The sequence below is a fragment of the Oncorhynchus nerka genome, linkage group LG15 (genome assembly GCF_034236695.1).
Source record: "Oncorhynchus nerka isolate Pitt River linkage group LG15, Oner_Uvic_2.0, whole genome shotgun sequence".
Classification (NCBI taxonomy): Eukaryota; Metazoa; Chordata; class Actinopteri; order Salmoniformes; family Salmonidae; genus Oncorhynchus; species Oncorhynchus nerka.
The window spans coordinates 15,214,961-15,236,628 of NC_088410.1; the positions used below are offsets into that span (position 1 = coordinate 15,214,961).

Here is a 21,668-nt window from a genome sequence, read left to right on the forward strand (position 1 = left end):
TAGAGATGTAGGGACCTTGTCCTAATTCTCTCCTTGCCACTTCCCTTGACTGATTTGAAATGAGCGGTACTAGAAATAGGGTGGTAACTCCTACTAGCCCAGTGGTATTAACTTCTTTAGCGGGGGACACCATTTTTGGACCAAATTTCTGTGGACCCCATTTATTTTGATGAGAAATTCTCACAACACCAAAGCTAATAAACCAATAAATGTTCTCAATAAAAATTCTCAAATGATCTCAAACATGTATATTGTCCCAAACAATAACCGCCACTAATGTTTTGTTCCCAAAACAAAGCGACCTGACAAAGGATAAATAAACTAACTAAGCAAGTCTGTTAAGAAGCAATTCTTATTTACAGCCTAGGAACAGTGGGTTAACTGCCTTGTTCAGGGGCAGAACGACAGGTCATCAGCTCAGGTTCTGTTGGGTCGTCAGTAGGCTCAGGGATTCTACTGGCCCAATACCCTAACCACTAGGCTACCTACAATACCACTGACAATCCTAGCAGATATACCAGTGTGACTAAGATGTGTAGGGGTCCGAGGTCCATTTGGAATTAACAATGTGAGTAAAGCTCAGTGCCACAAGTGATTGAGTTCCCCCAGGAGACTACAGGGTGGTTTGGTGACCACTGCATTACTGGAACCAACCGACTGTCAGATCTATTGTTGCGTACTGTCCAATCAAGAGGGCTCGTTTCAATCTTCTCTGAACCAAAACATCTGGTATTGTCATGGTAAGTACAGTGATGGTTTAGTTTGACAGCTCAGCAGGTACAGGAGACAACCCAGAACAGGTCTTTTCTTTCCCATTGTCAGGCCATAAACACTGCTTTTCAACTACTGTTTTCACAGCATGTTTGCATACGTTTCTTTCATAGAATTTAGTGAGTCGTTGTCAGTAGGGCTCTATAGTATCTGTTGGGTCGTCAATTGTTCACTTAATCTCATTGATTTGTGAGGTGTTTACCACCACATCTTGCCCACACCATTCATCAGGAGATCACAGTAAGACGTTAATGTCATTTAGTGGTAATATGTCCTGACCCATTCCCTGATGAGAACTAAAAGAACCAGGCCTTCATAACTACAGGGGTCCATGTCCCAGACTGAGGAACAAAAGAGATGAGAAGCCAAAGTTGTGTACAGTTGGCGACCCTGATTAACAGCACAGATGGAAACTACACCTCCAGAGAGCTGCGCTGTTTACTGAACCCAGTCACATTCCTTAATGTACCCCAGGATGAACACCACTGCCTCAATACTCAGTGACAAAAATGCTCCAGAAAAGGGTTCTAATGAAACACTTTATTTCAAGATCCATAGTTTGAAAGACGTCTCAAGGGTCGCAGGTGTGACATCAATGTCATCTTCTTCCATCTGTCGAGGAGCAAAAACATTTAATGAATCCTTTAGCAAACTGACCAGCATTTAGATTAAAGGAAGACTGGCTCCCTAAATCATGTATAGTACACAATTCATCACCAATAACGCCATATTTAAAGTAACTCACCAGCTTGGAACCCCTAGTTGCAAGGGAAGACGTATTCTGTCTCAGCCTGGTCACCTGTAACCGCAAGACAGCTTCGTCTCAGTAAATGAAAACAAGTTGACCAAATGTTCCTCAGAAGAGGGGTTAGTAGAGTAACTTACTTGGCTGGTAGTAGTCATAGATCTTGACCACTGCTGGCTTTAGATTCTGTACTGGGAGCTCCTGTATGATGTCCAGGGTGATGCGGAAAGGAAGTAGTGATGTCAGCTGTTGGGAGAAAAACAAACATACGGGTCATTAAATGATCAAAGCAGAAGTTACTGTACATCAAAATATATTATTTTTAAATGAAGTGCCATGTGAATGGTTTCAAACTCACCTCTGTCAAGTACATTAACACATGGTCATCTTTGATATCAACACGATCCACTTGACTTGAACCCCTCAGCTGTGAAGACAAGTCATTGATATTGCATGAACAAAGAACCTTCATCCTTAAACAAAGGGACACAGACGAGGCAAGACCTCCATGGATAAAGGTCCCAACAACTCACCCTCCCCAAAGAGTCTGGATCTGGAGAAAACCCAGAGAGCATTTTCAAATCCACTATAATCATGTTGGTGGTGAGCTCCTTTCCATGATATCTGAGAAAGATGATTGACAACTGATTTGAATAATCAAATGCTTGGATTATTTTAGCCATAAAGACCAGATCAGCATTCTGACTGATCCAAGCCGAGGTACCAACTAGAAGGTCAATAACCTATACACAGGTATAGCACTAATTCATTTGGGTCAAACCCATTCTGCAGATCACTCTCCAAGATGACACATTTAAAATAATTCATACAAATTTGTCCTTCATTCTTACAGAGACTGGAGCTTCAGCGTGACTCTGGGTCTCAAAGACTTCCTGTTGCAGTCCACCTCTGGAGTCACCTGGATACTGAGCGTTGTGCTTCTGGTAGGAGTAGGGACGTTGTAGCGGAGCACCACCTGGGATAGAGAAGAGGAAGTCAGGGAAACCATCCTGTCCGAATAAAAACATTTTATGAGCCAGAAGAAACAGCTTCCCTGTAATGTGTATTAAAGTGCATCTTGCTCCACAGGACTGGAGGAGAGATGTGTATTCACTGACCTGCACTGAGGCACAAGCACTGCCCTGCACTTCAACGCTGTACTTCCCTTCTGTGTCCTGCAGCGCCCTCTCCTGGTACAGAAGCTTGTTGTTTTGGTTCACATGGAAGAGGCACCGGTCCCCACTGGGAGACCTTACCGTCACTGTGCTGGCTCCTCCTCTACTGAACACCCTGGTGGAGTAGAGAGCCAGGGCCTGGAGGGCCACCACCGTGTCCTAGACATGCACACCACAGGACAATCAGTTCAAAATGAAAAGAGACCATTTTAAAGGGCTCACATTGAACAGTTGCTAAAGTGACTAAATCCCAATTCCAGCCATTACGATGATGGTTTCTAGGCTCTATCAGTGGAAGGGAGCCTCACCAGGTTGGACATGAAGAACACATGCCCTGTGGTCTGATACAAGTCAATGTTTGCACCATTTCAGACCACTGGTGTTTAGGAAGTATACCTGGGTGGAAGAGAAGCCTCCGTAGGCGTTCTGCTGCCTCACCAGCCACCTGACGATGCGGGAGGCGTAGCCCAGGTCAGAGGTAGACCGAGAAGAGGCACTGAGGGTCGCCAGCAGAACGTACGAGCTGATCTCCACCTCCAGGGAGGGTGAGGTCTCCGAGGAGGACTGGGACCAGTGCAGGAGACCCCCTGAGGAGCACACCAGAATAAGGACTAGCTTATTCATCCTAATACAGACTACACAATACAAAGTTCTGACCTCCCCAATTCATTTCCAAAACTATTTTAGGGTATTTTTTTTCTTTAAAATGTAGAGTGCCAGATGGTCTGAGGGTTTGCACTTTTAAGAGTACTCCATTATCCAGGCAAGACAGCGCTACCAGGATATCGCTCACCCTCTTGAAATGAGATGGTGTCGAGGTGCTGCAGAAGCCGGGCCCGTGTCTCCATGTCACCTGCCAGGGTGAAGGTGTAGGCCAGCAGAGCAGTAGCGTAGGTGTTGGACAAACCACTGGTGGAGTTCTTCAGGCAAGACAAGCTGTGGTCCACAACAGGATCCTAGAGCACAGAATGACAGCAGCACATTAAAAGCCAGCCTGGTCCCAGATCAGTTTGGACTGGGTTCCATTCAACTTGCTGTTCAAATTGTTGATTAGGGAACACTTTTTGCTGAGGAACGGGATTGTTTGTAAAGGGTATAATTTGTGTATATGCAGAGGTCCCCTGCTAAAGAGGCATGGCACTCTAAAAATAAACACCAACAGATCTGGGACCAGACTACAGCACATTTCCTTTCTCACTTTACAGTAGCAACATACCTTAAGGGAACATTTTGACACTCGCCATATGGTTAGTGATAAAGTCCATATTGCAAATATACGGTCCCTTACTAGACGTCCGAAAACGTTTGTAAAATTCACGGACGGCGTCGGGCCGTGCGGCAGGGCCGGATCTCCCGGGAAGTCAAACGAACTCAGACATTCAGTTTCCGTTTGATAAAATAATCAAGTTTGTCATTTTTCCACTGTCCCGGTAAATCCCACAAGAGGGCATAAGCAATCATATTGCAAATGTACAAAACATCACCAATCACGACGTGGCCTTCTCCTAAACGGAAAATATTTCAAAGCCGAAACTTGGTGAGCGTAGGTTTGGCATAATGGGCAGTTGGCGTCTAGGCCTCAACGGTTTTTGAGTTATGGCCATTTTTCTGGGAAAAAAGGTCCAAAATTAAAATAGAGCAATCATTTTTCCGCTTCACGTCAAAGTCAAGGAGCCTCTGGTGTCAATAAAAAAATAACCAGCCATTTATCTATCGCCATTTAAGAGAAATCGTACTGTCAAATTGGTGATGTTTTTTTAAAAACAGTTACAGATCCAGTTGCAGGGTGTTCATACGAATCTTTTTAAAGTGTGCTGCGGAGCTCTGCGAGATTTGTGATTTTCTGAAATAACACTCACTAAACCCTCCGTAAATAACTCAGTTCTTAACGTAAAGACTTCAAACTCAGGATTCTGTAAAGGCATACCCCAATCAGGATATGAGTTTATTTATAGCTTCCTGTGCCAACCGGAAGTGCCTTAACTGGTGTCATATTGGCTGTTTCCAAGGGTTAAAAAGGTCAGATCTTTTCAAAACTTCATATGTGTGATTAGGCAACCCCCATGAACTGTAAATCAGTCATTTTTCCCATAAAATTTCAAAGAAAAACTAAATCACACACAGCTTGGCAGGAGGGACCCATTGGGGTGCGTAGAGACAGAGTGCCTGCAATAGTTACCTTTGTTCGAGCTAAAAAAAGAACCGTCAGACCTAGAGTTCCCGAAACTTGTTCTAGACCTCAGGTCGATAGAGCCACGTAACTCACTAGAAGGTTCTCGGACCGAGAAACAGCCTCGTACATTTGCAATGACTTCAATTCATTTTGACCATCACGAAAATGACAACATTTAGAAATGTCCCAGAGTCGCAAGACTAGGTGCATTGCGACCGCCTCGGCCCATAGACGGACCCCAACGTTTTTGTCCGATAGCTCATTCAAGGACCCCGTAGCAAGGCATGGAAACAAGTGGATTGTCAGCACCAATTAGGGTCTTGCTCGGGCACCAAATGACCTATCGAGCCAAAACTTGGGATTCGGGGTTGCCTCAGCTAGGCCTACATCAGAACTGGACCCGCAGCTGGAACGTAACTACGTTTTTTTATTATGGTTTGAATAGAAGGCGTTGTGAATTTTGGGCCAGCTCTGTAGTATGTGATAGTTGGCTACTAAACGAGTTGGAAAAAGTGGGTTTGGTGTCAGAATGATATCCAATTGACTGATGGACAATGACTTGCTGGTGACTATTGTCCATTTGCAATATGTTTAAACAGTGAGGTACCAGAATCACTGCCCAGCCATCAATTTTGCATTCCTGCAGGATTTTTATAGCATGACAAATTCGTGATGGTAAATGCCCATTGAACCATATTGCAAATGCACAGTGAATTTGCAAAAGTGAGAAAACATAAACCAATGGACATAATGAAATCAACACAACGAGCGATCAATGCCCGGCCAGTCAATTTGGCATTTCTGCAGGATTTTTGAGCATGTCAAATTTCTTATGGCATTTGGCCCCAAAAAAGTTACTTTTGACTTCCTATGAAATCACATTGCAAATGGACAAAACAAGTAAAAAATAAAAATATAATAAAAAAATGACTAAAGTATGTTGATGAAGTTCTTATACATGTGTAATTGACACAAAAAAATTTTGAAAAACGGTCCAGAAAGCACTTTAAGGGGTTGCTAGGTTTTTTTTTCACTTTTTCAAAATGTTGCTTTTTGATGTTGACTTGTGTTGCATTTGCAATATGAAAAACCACAGTGGAGCGCGCTCGCCACCTGTTGGATTTTCAAAGTGTTACACCTGGCATTTGCCATGTGGCATTTACAATCAACTTTGAACGAAACGACGCCGAATTGAGTGGTATATGGTTTGTCCAGTGCCAATGACTTCCCATTCATTTTTGTCCATTTCAGGGGGGTGTTCCCTTACATATCTAAGCCCATTCTTTGTTATTTCATAGGCTACTAGCAGAGAAATTACTTCACTACGTCGTAGAAGATGTAAATGACAGTTGATGTAAGACAGATTTCATACAGGAGGCTGAATGAGTTGCCTGTAATGACGGTGTGAGAAATGGTTCCATGGAGTGAAGCTACTTACCGTCACGGACATGTTGAGCTCCAGCATTGAAGCAGTGATGTAAGCCGTCAGTGTGACTTCATCCGTCACTCCACCCTAGAAAACAATGTCAAGACACTAGCCTGTTGAAATCAAACTACGGCCGGTCTGACGAAACAGACAACCAGTTTATTAGCAATATAAATACCTTCATTCGGTTGTTCAAGAGCTTCCCTAAAGTTCTGAAACAGCCATGTTGGCCTTGTTGACGTTCCAACCAAGTCTTGGATTGCTCCATCGTTGCCGGGTCAACATAGATGAAAGACTGGGCTTTGCCAAAGGATCTCAAGACAAAAGCAGTCAGCCTGAAGAAAGAAGTGGATTCATTTAAAAGCCCTGACATAATATCGTCAAGCTCCAAGTCATGACATCACACGTCAGCTGTCCTATCCATCGTCTCCATGCCAGAGATGCCATTTGATTGGTCGATAAGTCATTGAAACTACCAGTAGGTGAAAAACAAGCCAAGTACTCACCAGGTGTTCCCCAAGCCTTGTCCAAACGTGCTGTACGCACCATCGGCATTCTTGTAGTTCAGCTGCCTTTGGTAACCTGCCGGTGGGTTTTTATCATCAACGGTGACCAAGCGCTTGTTCTATTCCCAGAGTTGTGCCCCAAACAGCTCCCTATATATCAGGGCTCTCCAACCCCGTTCATGGAGAGCTACCCTCCAACCAAGTTGTAATTGACCCCATTCAACCAGCTAATTATTAGAAGGGGAGCGAAAACCTACATACAGGACAGTAACAAGGTTGGAGAGTCCTGCCCTATGTAAGGAATAGGGTGCTATGAGACAGTGTCAATATTCTACCATCAAATGACTTCAGTAGAAAACCATCACTGTTGGGTCATGATGTTAAGACATTGATATCATCTGTTATGCAGCTCCGCCGTTACCATGACAGCAGGGTACATCGTGGAGAAAACAAAATCCTCTAATTGGACTTGTGGATTTGGCATCTAATAGACAGATTTTAAGGGACTCTCCTACCACTAGTGAGGAACTTGGTGGCCTTTTCTAGGATGGCTGGCGTGAGCTGCTCTGTGTTCCTCAGGTACTCCAGGATGTAGATATTGGGGGAGAGCAGGGCCATATTCTGCTCCCCACACCCATACGGCATCTGCAACAGTCCATCCAGGTTGTTGAGGGCCCGACCCAGGATGTCCCCTACAGAGAAACAAGGGACTTCTGTTACAGCAAACAGCAGCATCGTCACTGGAGAAGGGTCGTCTTCCCACCACTACACAATGGTTTATTTTACCCAGAACTGAGAGGGAAATCCTAGCAGAGCCATCCACCACATTCTGGGGAAGTTGCAGTTCCACCTCCTCCGTCAGAGCTTCTCCTGTGGAAACAAAGAGGAGCCGAATGAAGATGATCACGTCAACCACCGTGAACATTCAACGTTGATTCATTACTGACCAGTAGGACACAGCAACCAGTTGTAGGTGTGGCTCTTCTCTGTTCCCTCAGCCTGGAGGAGGAGAGGGATTCATTTCAGAGGCAGTATCTGTGCTACCTAACATTAGTTCTCCCACAGCAGTAGACTACATACCTTCACCAGCAGGCTCCGTGTGACTGTGTCAACGCGTCCTCTCTCCGGTACGTTCACAACCCCATTGTCACACGCAGTCTGGGACTGGACAGCCTCCGCACTAACGGACACGTTCAAAACCCCTACACACAGTACAGCGCAGGTTACACAACATCCAATACGGTGACAGTACACAACTCAGGTTGACATCCAGTCTGCCGTTTGAACAGATGAAGACTAACCCAGGACAGAGGGGGCCATTGTCCAACTGAAGGTCTTTCGTCCATTGGCACACAAGCACGAGGAGTCCTGGACATCACGCAAGGGTGTGAGAGTGTAGTCTGAGGAAAGAGCTGGAGTCACAGAAACCTGCCAAAGAGGAACACGGCGTAAGATAACAATACAACTCAAGAAAGCATCCCGGTGCAGCGTCGTACCATGATGCACTTGGAGAGGTAGTTAAACACAGTGGCCTTCAGCTCAAAGTGCTCTCCCCGGATGACTGAGTAGGGCAGGGTGAGCTCCAGGAAGAAGGGCTGGAAGACCGTGAGCTCCACCAGAGGAGCCAGACCGAAGCCACTGGGGGCCAGGCAGAAGACCTCAGTCTCCCAGGTGGTGATGGTGTCTGGGACTGTCAGGGGGACATCTAAAGATCCAGACTCCCTGGAATACAGAGGTCAGAGTTCAAACAGAAAGCCACCACGTGTCTAATTTCAACACAGTTTGTTGTTACGAATGCATTTAAGCTTTATCTAACCAGGGACACCCATTGAGGTCAAAGGGTCTTTCCTAAGAAAGCTGGCCTACAGAGGTTCAGGTTCCTGATCTACACCACTACTGTTTGGATACGAGGCAAGAGCTAAGAGGGCTTTCACCAGAGGTCGGCCTCACTCTGCAGAGCACTTACCCAACTTCCACAAGGTCCCAAATCCATGTCTCAGGGAAGAATGTACGGACCGTCTGTATGGGTGGCGGAGGTGGAGCGGCAAGTCCACCAGCCACAGCCATTTCACGTCTAGGACCCGCTGATCCAGGCCTAGCCATTGGGCTGTAAGCTACTACCAACACAAAACATGGCTATTAGTGTCAATTTAAAAATAGACTGAATGCTGCTGGGCTCAGTGAGTGCATGCAGTGTTTAGACCAGTTTAACCAGGCTTTGTTATTCTAGCAAATGGTCATCCATAACCCAATATTCATTAGACTTGGCAATGAGAATAAGGGTTTTGGTAAGGACATCTCACCATAGGAGCGATGGTACTGGTTCCCCTGGTAACTGAGGCAGGAAGGTACTCTTATATCCAGGTTAGTCGCTAGCTTCAGTCCCAGTGTCTAGAAATAGCAGAACCAATTTAGTAATAAAAGTCTGTTTGTCATTCTATTAAGTTTAACAGTGTAAGATTAACACATTGTAACAGTATGGTGACTGATTCTTCCCAGAAAGAAGAAAAAGCGGCTTCAAGTTGAGAAAACAGGGCAGAAATATTTACCTGAAAAACTGCATAAGGATCGTTTCTCTGCTCAGACGGTCCATATGGGTGTGGTATTATGGATCTCCTTGGTCTAACGCGTAAACATGCTACTGGATCTTCAAGCTCGTAGGGAATATAGGTCGTCTCCTTGACCGGTAACAAATCAAATATCTGGAAAGGGACAACAGGGAGGTGTGAAATGACCTTGTTCATTGGGGACCAAACAGAAACGACTACTTGGGGAAACACTCCATTTTGTTGTCCATTGCTAAACGTTTAGAAAGTTGTCCCATCAACAAGGAGGTGCTTTCCAGTTACTGAGAGGCAATAGAAAGTGGGCCTCAAGCCAGAGAATGAGTCCCATCACATTTGATAAAAGCTCCCAACAGTGAACAGATCCACTCCATGTCTGCTGTAGTCACTGGTTGTATTCCCAGCACCACCAAAACAGTAGGTATGGTGGTACCACCGTTGTTCACTTCAGTGAGCAGTGTTACCTTGTCAGCATCCAGCCTCTTCCCTGGCTCCATGATGCCAACACTCTGGTCAACAGCACTGAGGCCACAGAGGGAACCGGGCCGGGCCGAGAGATGCAGGGTGTTCTCCTCCCCTGGGACAGCGTTGGAGGGAGAGAACTCCACCAACACCTGGTAGACACAGATACCATTACTCCAGGTATGATACAGTCTGCATGGAAATACTGGACACCTTTCATAAAATGACAACAATGTTTGTGATGTACAGTCACTGGGGATATGCCAGACTCCTCCGCACACCTTGTTCCTGAAGCATTTCTCAGTGGGGAAGTTCATGCTGTGGGCGATGACAGTCTCACTGGGTAGCATACTGTACACCAGGAGCTGAACCACCGGCGCCATCTCTGGGACCACTGCCAACGTCAAGGTGACGTCACCCTCAGCTACAGCAACGCAAGAGCAGGTCACTCATTAAGCACCTTCCAGAACGTTCAGAATCACATTATGAAACTCACTCACCAGGACTGTCCTGCTGCACAGTAACATTGATGTGTCCATGCTGAACTATGACCCCTCTGGACAAGGCCTGGAGGGAAAGGAAACAGTTCTCAGCAACAGAGTGGAGACGTTGCAACCTGGACTCACGGGGTAGACGTAACACGGTTCACAAATCCAGGACTCCAATTAGCACCTATTCATTTGTGGATGCCCATCAGCCATTTTATATAGGTTATGAATTTGCTAAGTGTATTATTTATATATTACGAATTCCAATTTGTAACATGAGCAAGGTTGGGTTACAGTGGTTGATTAGGAGTATTGGTGTAGTTTAGGAACATCCTTCCTTTGAAAGTGTGTCAAAAGGAGTGCAAATAGGAAATATGGTGCTGTTTGAGAGGCACCATGGGTTTGAAGGTTGTTCCTGGTTCTACTCACCAGGTAGAGGACAGCCACAGAGCCCTTTGGGACAGTCTCCCCTACGATGGCATAGCGGATGGTGATCGACACCGCCTGCCCACACGCCAGTGGTTTCTCCACCTTCTGAATAGCCAGGGAGCTAGACGGTTTAATGTCAGCGGGCTGGATCAGCGAGAGTAGGTGTTGCCCTCTGTTGAAATAGGGGACCCTGTATCCTGGGTACTCCACTTGTGGGGTGTCGCTCACCTGGAAAGGAACAAAAGGAATAGTAACTAAAGGCCCAATCCTAAATCAACCCCTAGAGCCCGTCCTATATACTGTGGGGATCTGAGAGGATGACAGGAAGCAATATGGTAACAGAGCCACCTTACTTCCACCTAGCCTGTTAAGGTCATGACCTCTGGGCATCGTTTCCCCAACTGTCCTGGGGACCCCAAGCGGAGCACGTTTTGGTTCCCCCAGTCACAGGAATGTCATAATTCCTAAATGTGTGCATTAATTAAATGCACTCTGTTTAAGAATTTGTAAGATTCTTATTTGTATAAAATAGACAGGGACCAGTCTTGTCAAAATTATAGTATTTATTCTCGTAGCTCGCTGCCATGAAACCACAAACAGTTTATAAAATGTCTTTCCTCCTATGACCAGGACAGAACAGGTTCAAAAGTTGATTCCAACCCACTAGCTCACTCACTCCAGACACACACTTATCCAGATTAACTTCTGGAATCTTCACCTTCATCCATCACTATTTAGAAGACAGTTCCAGATAATGGAAAACTCTCCCTTATCTAAACATCCCAGAGCTAAGTTGAGTCGGTTCAACCATAGGTTAACGACCCTTTTTGCTTGCTTAAAAAAACCTAGAAGGAATCATACTTACTACGAGGTTAATATTCTCTTTGGGCAGACTGGTTGTGTTGACGGAGAACCTGGCAATACCACGACTGTCCGTGGTTAGGTTCTGTAGTCGTAGATATGAGGACCAGCCTTTCTTCTCGAACAGGTAGACTAACATGTCAGAGATGGGTGTGTTGTTATATCGAACAGCATTTATCTGAAGAAAAAGGGGGGTGTTGTATGAATGAAGTGACACCACATACTGGTAGTTCAGGAAGCAGGACAAACCAAGCATCCACAATGCAACAGGAACACCATTTGGACTTACCTTGCCTTCGATAATTGATCCATGCTCATAGATTTGGGGCGTGTCAACAAATGTGAATTCTCCAATCACATAGGAGAGCTCTACATTTTTTTCCTCTGACAGTGTAATACCTTTCAAATGAAAACAAAATGGTTTTATTTCACAATGCAGAAACTGAATTGCAGTGCAGCTTCCACAGCATTATACAAAACCCTGCTGCAGCACCAACGGTCAAAAAGCTCTTTCTTACCAACCTTGAGCCAACGCAGAGTAACCCAAACTCAGTTCTGGGACCCCCCCTGGGTGCACCTTGTAGTTTCTTGCCCTGGCACTACAGCTGATTCAAATCACAACTACATTATGAGATGGTTATTCCAGTCAGCTGTGTAGCGCTCGGGCAAAAACCAAAACATGAACCCAGGGGGAACCCCAGGACAGTTAGGGAACCTGATCTAATGAAACAGGCAATAGTTACGTCGCCATCAGCTGAAGTGAAATGAAGGGTTTGTATGGAGTCAACAACATGATGCATCTCATAATGATTGTGATGAGGACTTGCCCGTCCCCTCCTCCTGTACTTCTGCATGGAAACTAAACACGTCTCCCAGCAATTTCTCTCCTGCATTCTTTGTGAAAAGTGCCATGTTGAAGACACAAGAAGCACAGCCAGTATGGTCCATCTAGGAAAAGCAAGCAGAACCACACATAAAAACACATTTAAATCCCATTCAAAATGTAATATGTTGGTAAAAACAGCACTACTCGTTTTAGGAAAGCATACAGACCTCTATTGACTCTTTGTGGCATGGAGGTGTGTAATCAGGAACTCCTTGTGAATTTCGCTCATCAATTGTTATTGGTATCACTGCATTGTCCACCAAAGGTCGGCACAACTTGACCCCTGCTTTACCAGGTACAGGCTGCCCATACGTGTATCTGATTTCAATTCACAACAAGACAAGTGTCAATTTCCTACATCCAGTTACCATATTAAAAACATAAGACCTAAAGGCTTGAAGTCAGGCGTTTAACACGGTCAATGAATCTGGACCTGTATTCATAGAGCCTCGGAACGGGATCAGTTTTAACTATAGATCATAATGAACAAGGTCACATGTCAGGCTGGGACCTGATCCTAGAACAGCCATCCTAATTTGAGATGCTTTATGACCGAAGAACCAGCTGTTCATGTAAATGCCACTAACAAATCTCAGGGATCCTAGCAGCAGTTTAAGACTTGCGCAGTAGCACTATAGGTCTTCAATTAGCATGGGTCATTAATGCAGACCACATGCATATTTAAGGACTTTTATATTTAAATATCCTCAAATGCATACATTTCCAAGTGTATTATCAAATGAAGCTACAGTACTAGCAGAGGCTGCTGCCTACAGACTTGACATCATTGGAATACTAGTCACTAATAATGCTTACATACCTTGCATTACTCATTTTATACCTCTGACATTGATCATCTATATCGCTGCACCCGCAACATGAACCAAACACGTGTTGTGACCAATACAATGTTATTTACTTGTATAGCTAATTAATGACATGTAGTGGAGTTCCACATCACCTTGTAACTACAGTACATTGCAAATCACCAATAGTGTTTACTCACTCTGCACACACTTTCACTTCATACTCCTCTTGAACAACGCTGATCTTGTCAGTGAGGTTCATTTTGATCTCAAACTTGGGCAAAACTACAGATAAAAAGAACAGCAGTCAACTCCAGAACGTTCCAGGATTGTGATGCAACATTACCGAGCATGAAAGAGAAACTCAACCTACCATACTGTTCTACCTTGAAGTTGTGGTCGATTTTCTCTTCACCAATCCACACTACAATGGTATAGGATCCTACAGGTGCTTCAGAGTTCAGGGGGTGAGAAAGCTGCAGAATGTTGCCACCGGATGTAGTGTTGACCCACTGTCCAATCCGGTTGTGATTAACATCCTGTTGGTTCATAGGAAGGGGCATGTTCAGCAGGACACAACGTTGTGGAAAGTTCACAACGGTATACAGGACAAGGAGTCAGTTCTATCTGCAACATTCATCTACTGAAGAGGGCCCAGATTACACACAACGCTGATTGGAAGTATTTAGCTAACTTGTACAGTAGGTGGATATGAGGACCTAGCTAGCAGGGGGAGTCATAACGCTGCAGTCTTTACACGGACAGTCAACATAAAGTTACACTAACAAGAATCTTACCTCAAGTTCCACAATGTTGTACTGTGAAGGGCAAAGACAAGAGATGGGGTCATGTTTCATTAAGAACTCCAATGCCAAAACATCAGAGCATAGCTGTCTACAGCTACTAGACAGGTGATTGGCTTGGTCACTTAATGTAAACGTCGCATGTAGCATTTGTAATTCAATCTCAGGAAAAGATGATCCCATACATTCCAATCTGACCTATACGAATGGAAGCCTCATGTCATGGCTGGTTGATTGCTGTACATAATACCAGACTGCTATGTCCATCACAGTATTGTGACACTTCTGCATCTTGGATTGAAATAGAGACTGAACTCAAATACTATTGTCAATCGTATATTTTCAACTCACCAGCTGATTGACGGGGCTAAAATGGGTATCCAAGGTGACGACTCTAAAAAGCACTGTAAAAAGCCAACGACAAGACGACAAACACAATGAGAATATTAGAAGCATCATTTCAGGCAACTTTCTCAATTCCAAGGATTCCCAGAAATACTGGTTGAGGATTTCCAGCCTACATATCCTGAGTGAACCCAGGGGGATTTACTGCATCTGCACCACGAGGCTCTTCAGATGTCTACCGTTTCCCTCTACAATCCTCATAAGCCACGCATGACGTTAGAACAGACTGGGGAAGAGCATTGCCAGCAATGATGGTGTTCTTTTCTACACAATTATTGCCCGATTCATTTCAAACAATACTTCCTTCAGATTTCAGTCTGACAGTACTTCATTGTAATACTGTTATAGCCTCAAATAAACAAAGGGAGCACGGTGGGGTCGTGGATAACTGTTGATGTCAAAATGGGGTCAGGGGCTCAAAAAGGTCAAAGCCCCAGAGTAAACCATTACAGAACATTGGCCTGTTTCTTAGCAACCAGACTAAAGGTGTACCGGCTCTAACATTACCCGTTTGTCCTGGGTTGTAGATTGGTTTGTCCGTTTGGATGAACGTCATGGGGCTGTAGGGTTTGATCATGACCCTTCTCTCCTCTGTTGATAGGAATGTTTCTCCTCGAACCTCCACCTTAAAGTTCTGCACTTTGTCGCTATTCACATGAGGGGCCTGTCAGGGACAGAAACAGGGCAACGCCGGTGAACAAACGGACCGATAACATAGGACATTCAAATGTGGTGCCGTGTGGCCCAGTTGGTAAGAGCGTGCCACTAGCCACTTCAAGGTAGAGCGTTTAACTCCTGCAGGGATCCCATTATGCATTCAGCCTACTGTAAGTTAGACAGTGGGGCAAAGAAGTATGTATAGTCAGCCACCAATTGTGCAAGTTCTCCCACTTAAAAAGGAGAGGCCTGTAATTTTCATCATAGCTACACTTCAACTATGACAGACAAAATGAGAATTTATTTTCTCCAGAAAATCACATTGTAGGATTTGTAATTGTTTGAACTTGTTATCAGTATAAAAGACACCTGTCCACAACCTCAAAAAGTCACACTCCAAACTCCACTATGGCCAAGACCAAAGAGCTGTCAAAGGACACCAGAAACAAAATTGTAGACCTGCACCAGGCTGGGAAGACTGAATCTGCAATAGGTAAGTAGCTTGGTTTGAAGAAATCAACTGTGGGAGCAATTATTAGGAAATGGAAGACATACAAGACCACTGATAATCTCCCTCGATCTGGGGCTCCATGCAAGATCTCACTAGAGAGCATTTGGATGATCCAGAAGAAGATTGCGAGAATGTCATATGGTCAGATGAAACCAAAATATAACTTTTTGTTTGGGGACAAAGAATGCTGAGTTGCATCCAAACCTACTGTGAAGCATGGGGGTGGAAACATCATGCGTTGGGGCTGTTTTTCTGCAAAGGGACCAGGACGACTGATCCGTGTAAAGGAAAGAATGAATGAGGCCATGTATCGTGAGATTTTGAGTGAAAACCTCCTTCCATCAGCAAGGGCATTGAGGATGAAACGTGGCTGGGTCTTTCAGCATGACAATGATCCCAAACACACCGCCCGGGCAACGAAGGAGTGGCTTCGTAAGAAGCATTTCAAGGTCCTGGAGTGGCCTAGCCAGTCTCCAGATCTCAACCCCATAGAAAATCTTGAGGGAGTTGGAAGTCCGTGTTGCCCAGCAACAGCCCCAAAACATCACTGCTCTAGAGGAGATCTGCATGGAGGAATGGGCCAAAGTACCAGCAACAGTGTGTGAAAACCTTGTCAAATGTTTTCTATAAGTCTTCACCTCTGTCATTGCCAACAAAGGGTATATAACAAAGTATTGAGATAAATAAACTTTTGTTATTGACCAAATACTCTCCACCATCATTTGCAAATAAATTCATTCAAAATCCTACAATGTGATTTTCTTTCCTTATTTTGTTTGTCATAGTTGAAGTGTACCTATGATGAAAATTACAGGCCTCTCCTTTTTAAGTGGGAGAACTTGCACAATTGGTGGCTGACTATAAATACTTCTTTGCCCCACTGTATATAACTTGTCTCAATAGTATATACTAGCATTCAATCAAAACCTGGTACAAATTGGAAGAAAACTTCTGGTAGGCCACCACTGACATTTCCCATAAAATAAGCTGGCATTGCACAAAGAACCTAAGCGATGCATCAAAGCTGAGCAGTACAGTCCACTCTTAATGGAATGGTTCTGGAAGTCCACCAGTGCTGGGCTGACCTGAAACTGGAAACAGCGGTGAAACTCTTGGTCAGAACTCTGGTGGAGCAGTCTCTTGTTCTGCCCGTCGGCCATCAGAGATACGGTCATGACCAGGGTCTCGTTGGGCTGCAGAAGGCTGGCACAAAGCTTGGCCTCTGAGCCTGCCTGGATCACTGCAGGAACGGCTACCATGTAAACCCTACAGAGCACACACCCGGCAACAGGAAAATCAGTACATCTCTAAACCCAAAGCCAGTTGAAATATACAAGAGGGGATAAAGATCTGCAGAAAGGGTAGGTGAAAAATTGCTCTGACAAGTCTGATCACTAAATTCTAACTGCAGATGGACTTACGGTCTTGGAGTCTCTTGACAGACACAAAGCCAGTGAGTGCAGGCAAAGAGTATCCATCTCCAAACCTGAAGCCCAGGAAGAACCATGACTAAAGGAGAAAAATAAACCACCAAGTCTGTTATGACCCAGTATTCCTACTGCACAGTATACAGGTTGTGTCTAGATGGGATCCAGATTGTCAATTGACTTCACCTATAAGGTTAGAGCTTCCACAGCAGGTTAGGAGAATTAGGTTAAGGGTTGGCTAATAAAATACAAGTCTACAGAGAAGGGGGTGAGAGACCAAACAATTGAATTTAAAATTCTTTCCTGGGCACTGCAAACCATGCACTCCATATCAGAAGCATCTACCCACTGACATACCACCAGACAGGGAGAAGCTTCCCCAAACAGGCACCAACCTGGTCTCAGACCATTTTGTACGCAAAAGCCAAAAACCAAGTATGATATTACATTTTATATGTATTACATTCGTGGATGTCCATCCATTTCATATGATGTTAAAAAAAACAGACATCTTACAAAGTCCAATTTGTTGTGGCCAACATGAACTAGGTAGCTAACATTATCTAGGCTAAACATTAGGAGTAAAGGTGGTTAGCATGTTGGCTAACCTTAACCCTTTTAGCTAACTAGTTCCAAAGTAGATGAAGTTGCTTATTACCCAAAATGTTATACGGCAGTTTTACTACACCCACCCCTCCACCCTTTTGGTTATTGTAGCTGTCAGTATTCTGTAAAAATACCAAACTTAACATTTCATACAGATTTCAGCCTGTCAGATTTACATTTACTATGTTACATATAGTCCATGAGACCAGGCTGCAGACACAGGTCGGTAAAAAAGGCTCAATTGCATGTAGGTTAGTGTTTTACTTCTAAACCGAGTTACCATATATCGGGCTAGAAACTGGGCGCCAAACACAGATTGCAAAAGTGTAACGTGCACTAGGAGACAGTATTATGTTGCTAAACCCTTTTGGATTGCATTTGGTATAGCCTGTAAAAGACCAGATGCACGTAACATTTAAAAACTATTGTTTTGGGTATATGATTGCAACACAAGTTGCTAGAACACCTGTGCACTAGGCATACTCACCGCAGCGGGTTGTTTGTGGACTCAGTCGAAAGTAAACATCCCCCGTCGGTCATGTCCCTATAAATATCCTTAGAAAAATAAACCAACAAGTCTGTTATGACTAGTATTCCTCCTAGGAAAACCATTGGGCAAACAATTTAACAATTGTATGATCAATTTCATGCAATTACTACATTTGCCAATGGGCAGAAATAAGAGGCCAAATGCACTATTATTATTACTCTCATTACGTCAATTCTAGACATTCCCCCATGACTATGCCATTTTAATGATAACTGAGTGACTAATAAAATCAATGTTAGTCTAGTGTGCATAGTCTGTTACTAAAGCCTTTTATAGTGCATTTGCTATAGCCTGTAAAAGAACAGATGAATGTAAACAAAACAAAAAAAGTTAAGCGTTAATTTATTAGAAGTTAATCGCCGCCCTGTTATGTGAATAATGATTGCACTACAAGTTGCCATAACACCTGTGGTCTAGGTATACTCACCACCGCGATTTGTATATCGATTTAGAAATGAGAAGACTCGGTCACGTCTTCTTAAATATCCTGCAGGTTCGCGGCTAGTTCCGTATTTGTTTTCTAGTTACTAAGCGCGCACACCTGCTGGATATGAAGGCGTTCGATTAAGCTGAACCTGGGTTGCACTTGACCGGTAGGGAGGAGCTCCTCTCAAAAGGAACAGTAATCTGCGCTGCCCATTCATAATAGTCAACAAGGCAGCATGGTGCATCGTTCAGGATCATACATGTCTTTTCGATAAAATGGTCGAGTTTTCCAATATTGGAAAGGCAGCTAAAGCACATAATGGATATTTTATCAACACCGAACACTTAGGCCAATTACATGCATATGAAACTATCCTAAATCATTACTCCACGTGCTTAACCTTGTTTTGAACCGAATTCGCATTTGGCAGCACCTGGCTCATGCCGGAAGGCCCGGGGCCTGTTGCACAAAACTAGGATAAGGGATTAAGCCAGGATATCTTGGTGATCCTGGCTCAATTGATCCGTAATCCGGTTGCACTAAAGATGGATAGGGGGCAGGAGGATATGTTATGGTATAAATTACCATGGAGATTTATTCTGTGGAGCTAGCCTGCTCCAGACCAGGCTAAATTCCAGGATCTATTTAATCTCATCCCTAATGTCAGTCAGCAGTCACCACAAATGGAAACCAATAGTTATTTCACTGCTCACTATACATTGTTATCACATATAACTAGACCCACTGTTATTATTTAAACGTTTGTGATCATTAATTTCAATGATTTTGGATAAAAAATGATTTTTAGATGTTGCTATCATTAGATAATTTACAGTTTCCCATAGACTATAAGGCTATATATAAAATGATAGAATATTAGGGCCACAGAGGGAAAAAAACACAAGTCATAATATTGTAACCAGTTGTTTTAAAGGAGGACAGTTGTTAAAATGACAGATGTGGGGCATTTCGTGAAATTGTACTTCAGTATGGTTTCATAAACAAAGACATGCTGATGTGCCAGAATATTAAGTATCACATTGTCATAAGTATCAAAACTGTAAAAACAATATGTAGCTTTTCTGCAGAAAGAACCAGCCTCATAAATGTATGACTTTATCCTTTTTCTTCAGTGTGGCCCTAGTACTCTGTCATATAAACAAATACACATTCCATATGAATATAAAAACACAATGTGTAACATTATGTTCCTTTATTGAATAAGGACAAAACAAAGCAGGTAAACCATCAGCTCCTTTCGAAACTGAAGTCACAGTGACTCTACAAGATGGAAAGCACAGAATCCAAGCATATTATACAAAATGATACATACACATTCAAAGGTCTGTATATAACACACCCTGCATGTCTGCACACTAAAATAAATGCAGGACAAATCCATACACATCAACTGAACAGACAAATGAATGGATGCAGTAGCCTCCCTGCAGCCTTGTATTACACACAGTATACCGCACAAACATCATAAGAGGCCAAATTCGTCAAAAAACGAACCCAAAAAAACCCAAATTCCTCTGCCACCGCAGGACATATTTAACCAAAATTGAAAGCACACATACTAACTAAAATAATTCAACACATATTGGTCCCTCAGCAGCCGACCACTGTCGTCATCAGGGAAGATTGCCGGATTGTCCCAGTCCATGGCTGGTGGCACTCTGGGGGCCCTCTCCTTCCTCAGGCAGGCCACATTGTGGAGGACAGCACAAGCCACAGTAATATCACATGCCCTAACAGGGCTGACCCTTAATTTGTGAAGGCAGTGAAAGCGTGCCTTCAGGAGGCCAAAGGTCATTTCAACTCTGGCCCTGGTCCTGGCATGGGCATGGTTGTAGGCCTGCTGTGCTTCCTGGGGGTCTGTGAAAGGTGTCAGGAGAAAAGGCTGGCAGCCATACCCCCTGTCTCCCAGCAACACACCAGAGAATTCACCTGTCAACACAAAATCTCATCATTACTACCTCAAACACAGTGATATTCTTGACACAGCCATGATGGTTATAAATAGGGGTTGTGTGGCTTACCTTGTGATAGGCACTGATAGATTTCAGAGGCCCGAAAGATTCTGGAGTCATGGACTGAGCCAGGCCATTTTGCCACAACATTGCTGATCACACAGTCAGCATTGCAGACCATCTGAAATCATAAGATGAGGAATATTACACCAATCAATGCACATCACTGGCAATGCAGAGTGTTCGTCAATGGACCATATCAAAAAGTTATGTTCACCTGAACATTAATGCTGTGAAAGGATTTCCTATTCACAAAATCGGCCTCATGGGCACCTGAGGGGGCTTTTATCCTTATGTGTGTGCAGTCCACTGCACCAATGACATTGGGGAAACCTGTCACACAAAGTAATGAGTATCCTACTATGTGTTAACAGTTGTCCTGTAATTTGTAGATCCTCTTACCTGCAATCCTATAGAACTCCTCTTTGATGTCACAGAGTCTTCTGTGGCCAGGGAAGGAGATGAAGACATCTGCTAATGCTTTGATAGCCAGACACACACTCCTTATTGTGCGGCAAATTGTGGCCTTGTTCAGCTGTTCTGCATCCCCCACTGAGTACAGGAAGGCTCCACTAGCAAAAAGCGCAAGGCCACACAAACCATTTGCTCCACACTCAGTGCATGGCTCCGTGCAGTGCGGTGCTTAATCCTGGGACCCAGTAGTCTGCATAGATACCTGATGCCATCTGCAGAAAACCTGTATCTTTCATATAGATGGTCATCAGGGAAGGCCAGTGGGTCCAACCGGTCCCTGAAGACCCTTTCTCGCCTGAAGGCTCTCCTCAGCACAAGTGCTTCTTCATCCACCACATCTCGCACGAATGGGCATGCCATTGTCAGAGCAGAAAGGAACACACAATTTTGGGCCTTCATATAGGCTAGTGGCCACACCTGGTGCTGGGGGTGGGCAAAGAGGGCGATGCCTTATAACGATGACTTGGTTGTACTGATTGCTGG

At 44.2% G+C, this 21,668-nt stretch overlaps 2 protein-coding genes across 4 annotated transcripts; both read right to left on the reverse strand.

Annotated features, from left to right (window-relative positions):
* Positions 1-1,296: 1,296 nt before the first annotated feature.
* On the reverse strand, positions 1,297-18,697 carry LOC135560056 (alpha-2-macroglobulin-like). 3 transcript variants are annotated; one of them, XM_065001086.1, is made up of 37 exons: positions 18,679-18,697; positions 17,090-17,177; positions 16,754-16,934; positions 15,008-15,164; positions 14,447-14,499; positions 14,090-14,110; positions 13,666-13,831; positions 13,493-13,577; positions 12,654-12,804; positions 12,428-12,548; positions 11,890-11,999; positions 11,605-11,778; positions 10,740-10,967; positions 10,323-10,389; positions 10,104-10,246; positions 9,825-9,974; positions 9,346-9,498; positions 9,100-9,187; positions 8,763-8,913; positions 8,293-8,518; positions 8,098-8,224; positions 7,877-7,998; positions 7,744-7,795; positions 7,583-7,666; positions 7,312-7,488; positions 6,797-6,872; positions 6,469-6,625; positions 6,303-6,377; positions 3,485-3,647; positions 3,088-3,278; positions 2,635-2,850; positions 2,368-2,492; positions 2,050-2,140; positions 1,875-1,943; positions 1,657-1,762; positions 1,517-1,570; positions 1,297-1,383 (listed from the first exon to the last, which is right to left on the reverse strand). In XM_065001086.1, exons 2-36 carry the CDS (start codon positions 17,173-17,175, stop codon positions 1,530-1,532), a joined length of 4,383 nt encoding a protein of 1,460 aa, XP_064857158.1. In that variant the 5' UTR covers positions 17,176-17,177; positions 18,679-18,697; the 3' UTR covers positions 1,297-1,383; positions 1,517-1,529. The 3 variants fall into 3 exon arrangements, with proteins under 3 accessions (XP_064857158.1, XP_064857157.1, XP_064857156.1); XM_065001085.1 differs by lacking the exon at positions 18,679-18,697 and adding an exon at positions 18,189-18,261; XM_065001084.1 differs by lacking the exon at positions 18,679-18,697 and having other exon boundaries at positions 8,763-8,910.
* A 1,158-nt stretch (positions 18,698-19,855) lies between these two features.
* Positions 19,856-21,255, reverse strand: LOC135559875 (putative nuclease HARBI1). The gene is made up of 3 exons (XM_065000764.1): positions 21,114-21,255; positions 20,721-20,832; positions 19,856-20,628 (listed from the first exon to the last, which is right to left on the reverse strand). The coding sequence occupies exons 1-3, from the start codon at positions 21,180-21,182 to the stop codon at positions 20,258-20,260; spliced, it is 552 nt and encodes a 183-aa protein (XP_064856836.1). The 5' UTR covers positions 21,183-21,255; the 3' UTR covers positions 19,856-20,257.
* Positions 21,256-21,668: the final 413 nt, after the last annotated feature.